The sequence below is a fragment of the Babylonia areolata genome, chromosome 17 (assembly GCF_041734735.1).
Source record: "Babylonia areolata isolate BAREFJ2019XMU chromosome 17, ASM4173473v1, whole genome shotgun sequence".
Classification (NCBI taxonomy): domain Eukaryota; kingdom Metazoa; phylum Mollusca; class Gastropoda; order Neogastropoda; family Buccinidae; genus Babylonia; species Babylonia areolata.
This window is the reverse complement of record NC_134892.1, coordinates 9,049,454-9,054,453: the sequence shown is the minus strand read 5'-3', so window position 1 is coordinate 9,054,453 and position 5,000 is coordinate 9,049,454. Positions and strand designations below refer to the sequence as shown.

The 5,000-nt window shown below is 41.1% G+C and overlaps 1 protein-coding gene across 4 annotated transcripts in view; it reads left to right on the top strand.

The window, feature by feature from the left end:
• The window catches only part of LOC143291635 (uncharacterized), a 171,379-nt gene that overhangs the window by 111,668 nt on the left and 54,711 nt on the right, over positions 1-5,000 (top strand). For all 4 annotated transcript variants that reach the window (XM_076601603.1, XM_076601604.1, XM_076601602.1 and 1 more), the window contains 3 exons: positions 941-1,045; positions 2,716-2,890; positions 3,946-4,012. In XM_076601603.1, coding sequence (XP_076457718.1) covers positions 941-1,045; positions 2,716-2,890; positions 3,946-4,012 — 347 coding nt within the window. The remainder of the gene's footprint in view (positions 1-940; positions 1,046-2,715; positions 2,891-3,945; positions 4,013-5,000) is intronic.

Here is a 5,000-nt window from a genome sequence, read left to right as displayed (position 1 = left end):
ATACAGAGAATCCGCGAAGGTCTGGGTTCGAATCCTGTGCTCTCACCCTTTCTCCCAAGTGTGCCCAGAAAATCAAACGGAGCATCTGGTCATTCGGATGAGATGAAAAACCGAGGTCCCATGTGCAGTACGCACAGGCGCTCTGAAAAAGAACCCATTGCAATAAGAGTGTTTGTATTTCTTTATATCACAACAGATTTCTCTGTGTGAAATTCGTTCGGGCTGCTCTCCCCAGGGAGAGCGCGTCGCTACACTACAGCGCCACCCATTTTTTTTCGGTATTTTTTCCTGCATGCAGTTTTATTTGTTTTTCCTATCGATGTGGATTTTTCTGCAGAATTTTGCCAGGAACAACCCTTTTGTTGCCGTGGGTTCTTTTACGTGCGCTAAGTGCATGCTGCACACGGGACCTCGGTTTATTGTCTCATCCGAATGACTAGCGTCCAGACCACCACTCACGGTCTAGTGGAGGGGGAGAAAATATCGGCGGCTGAACCGTGATTCGAACCAGCGCGCTCAGATTCTCTCGCTTCCTAGGCGGACGCGTTACCTCTAGGCCATCACTCCACAGTGTTGTCCTCTGAAAACAATTATCTAAAAGAAACCCACTCTAATAGGTATCTTAATATATATGCATGGACTCAACCCATGGCAGTGACAGTGTTGTCCTCTCAAAAAAAAAAAAAGAAAAGAAAAAGAAACCCAGTCTAATAGGTACCTATATATATATATATATATATATATATATATATATATATATATATATATATATATATATATATATATATGCATTTACTCAGGGCCTGAGTGTGTTGTGTTGTGCTGCAGGTCAGGCATCTGCCTAGAAGATGTGGTGTAGCGTATTAGGGATTTGTCCGAATGCAGTGACGCGTCCTTGATAAACTGACACTGAAACAGAAACTGAAACTGATGTCTGCAGGGAACCATCAAGATCCTGTCCCAGATCGGACAGGACACCGCCATCACAGAGCAGCAGATCCGAGTGGTCAAGAACCAGCTGGAGAAGATTGACCGCCTGAAAAAGGTAGCTATACCAACGCGTGTGTGTAGGTGGATTGACCGCCTTAAAGAGGTAGCTATACCATCATGTGTGTACATGGATTGACCGCCTGAAAAAGGTAACTATACTATCATGTGTGTACATGGATTGACCGCCTGAAAAAGGTAACTATACCATCATGTGTGTACGTGGATTGACCGCCTGAAAAAGGTAACTATACTATCATGTGTGTACGTGGATTGACCGCCTGTAAAAGGTAGCTATACCATGATGTGTGTACATGGATTGACCGCCTGAAAGAGGTAGCTATACCATCAGGTGTGTACGTGGATTGACCGCCTGAAAAAGGTAGCTATACCATCATGTGTGTACTTGGATTGACCGCCTGAAAAAGGTAGCTATACCATCATGTGTGTACTTGGATTGACCGCCTGAAAAAGGTAGCTATACCAGACACATGTGTACACGCATGCATGTGTGCATGTGTGTGTGAAAATGAACGAAGACACATACTCCCTCCTTCTTGAACTCGGTGTTGATGGTGGTGGGTTTTTTTTACTTTCGTTTCGCACACAACATATCTTTTCCGGTTGTTTTTTTTTACACTGGCAGATACTTTAGTTATTTCATTCTGTTACTTCTTTGTTGTTGTTTTTTTTTATCAAGGGCAGAAACGGATCCTCACGTTTGCAGCAACTTTTCTCCAAACATCATACAGATTGTCTTTATTGTTTTAACAGTTTGATGAATACATGATGTGGATCGGAAAATGATTGAATGCCTCAGCTGATCAATTGTTATCTATTCAAAATTTATCTTCCATTTTATCTGTCTATCTATCTATGTAAAATTATTTATTCATGTATTTGTTTGTTTGTTCATTCATTCATTCAATCAATCATTGATTCACTCATTCATCTATTGCATTCATTTATTATAATGAGTGACAAATCTGTTTGAAGACAATTTCTTTATCTATTTTATGTTTTTTTTTTTTTTTTATTGATTGATTGATTGATTGATTGATATGGACACTTATATAGCGATTATCCTCGGTCGGAGACCAAGCTCTAAGCACTTTACAAACACGGAGTCATTTACACAGCAGGCTGCCTACCTGGGTAGAGCCGACTGATGGCTGCCTTTGGGCGCTCATCATTCGTTTCCTGTGTCATTCAATCAGATTTCTGGCACGCACACCTACAAACTCAGACAAGCATGTGACATTTAACATTTTACGTGTATGACCGTTTTGTTTATTTACCCCGCCATGTAGGCAGGCATACTCTGTTTTCTGGGGTGTGCATGCTGGGTATGTTCTTGTTTCCATAGCCCACTGAACGCTGACATGGATTACAGGATCTTAAACGTGCGTATTTGATCTTCTGCGTGCGTATACACACGAAGGGGGTTCAGGCACTGGCAGGTCTGCACATACGTTGACCTGGGAAATCGGGAAAAATCTCCACCCATTACCCACCAGGCGCCACCGAGATTCGAACCCGGGACCCTCAGATTGAAAGTCTAACGCTTTAACCACTCGGTTATTGCGCCCGTCATTCGTTTATTCGTTTATTTATTTTCTAAGATTGAATATTTATTCATTTATCTATCTACCTATTGATTCATTTATTTCATTTCATTCATTCATTAATATATTGTAAAGAATGATAATCCTGTGCGCACACACACAGCTGCTCCCAGAGTACCAAGTGGCCCACGAGCGCGCCGTGTACAAGGCCATCGCCATCGTGGCCGACACAAAGAAGGTGGTGAAGACCATGGACCGCGAGAAGCTGGCAGAGTTACGGGCCATGTCCAAGCCGTCCATGGACATCGAGGATCTGATGGCCTCCATCATCATGATCCGTAATGCTCTGATTGATTGAATGAATGAATGAATGAGTGAAGGAGCGAAGGAATTTGGTTTTATGTATTTATAAGGCGTGCGTGTTAACGTTTTCACTGGCAGCACCAAAGAGACACACATATAGAGACAGACAGACAGACACAGACAGAGACAGACAGACACACGTACACACGTACACACACACACACACACACACACGTGCGTGCGCATACACACACATGCACACATACATCACACACACACACACACACACACACACACACACACACACACACACTCAGAGAAAAGGTCACAATGTACCTGGCTCCTTTCACACACTGTTAACATTCCTATACAAAAACCACCATTATCCTTCTCTGGGTAAGGTCAAGGTAGTGAATTCTTCTTGCTAAGCAGTGGATGGCTTTTTTGCTATGCTGAACAATTAAAACAGAAAATGTGTGGTGTTTGGATGTACATCATTCAGTACAGTCAGGGGATTCATAAAAACACTTGTAAGCTTGATTATCAGTGTAAGAATAATGCCTTGTAGGAACGAGGCCTGATTAGTGATCATCCGTTTAAGAATATTGCAATGTAAGGATAAGGCCTGATTGGTGATGATCAGTGTAAGAATAAGGCAGTGTAAGAATAAGGTCTGATTGGTGATTATCAGTGTAAGAATAAGACAGAGTAAGAATAAGGCCTGACTGTTGATCATCAGCATCAGAATAAGGCAGTGTAAGAACGACGCCTGATTAGGTGATTATCAGTTTAAGAATAAGGCAGTGTAAAGATAAGGCCTGATTGGTAATTATCATTTTAAGGATGAGGCAGTGTAAGGATAAGGCATGGTCAGTGATTATCAGTGTAAGAATAAGGCCTGATTGGTGATTATCAGTGTAAGAATAAAACAGTATAAGAATAAGGCCTGATCAGCTCTGTGGGCTCATGCGAACATCAGACATCTGTTCCTTGTTGTGTTTTTCTTTAACAGTAGATGTGGTGTAGTGTGTATGGATCATCCCGCACACTTAGACACCTCTTTGAAACTGAAACTTTCTTTGTCTTGCAGTGAAGTCCCCCTCAGCCGACCTCACCTGGCAGAAAGGTGCAAAACGACAAATGGCCAATCTGGACAGGTGAGAATGTGGTTCTTTAGTTTGACATCTGTTCCACAAAAACTGAGTCTGCATTCTTCTTCTAATCATTATTATTGCTGTTGTTGTTCTTCTTCTTATTGTTATTATCATTATTATTATTCTTGTTGTTGTTGTTGTAATTATTATTCTTATTAGATGTACGATATTAGTTGGGTGAAAAAAGGAATATGAACAGAACTTTGTGTGTATGTGCATGCAGGTGTTTATGCGTGTGTTTAAAACTCGAATAAGAAAGAACAAAAGGAAGTGAGAAACGATGGAGGAAGGGACAGGAAGGAATGACTGAGAGAGAGAGAGAGAGAGAGAGAGAGAGAGAGAGGAGAGAAAGAGAGTTGACTCTATCACATAACTGGATGATTGAGTGAGTGAGAGAAAGAGAGAGATAGTGAGAGAGAGAGAGAGAGAGAGAGAGTGAGAAAGACAGACAGACAGACAGACAGGCTGAGTCAGAGACAGACAGACAGAGACGGAGACACAAAGAGACACAGATACAGACACAACAAGACATAGAAAGAGACAGAGACTTTGAGGCAGAGAGAAGAGAGACAGACAGAAAGAGAGAGAGAGATGTTTGAGTGCAGGTGTTATTTTGAAGGTGTGTGCATTTGTTTATTTGTTTTTTGTTGTTGTTTTTTTTTGCTTTTTTGTGTGTGTGGTAATATGCGTGGTTTTACGGAATAATTATGGAAAGAATTTTTTAACCTTAATCAGTACTGTCACATCAGACAAACTGCACACAGACAGCAAGAGAGAGAGAGAGAACACTGAACACTTTAATGTCAATAGCTTTACAGCCCTAATGACATGGGGGTTCATAATACAAATAACATGCATCAATAGTAATAATATTGATGAAAACCAAAACCAAAACGAAATCAATCAATCTGTGCAACAAAGTGCAGTTCGACCATCCATTTAAAGTAATGGCATGTAGTGAGAAATAAAAACAAAAACATATGTAAATGTA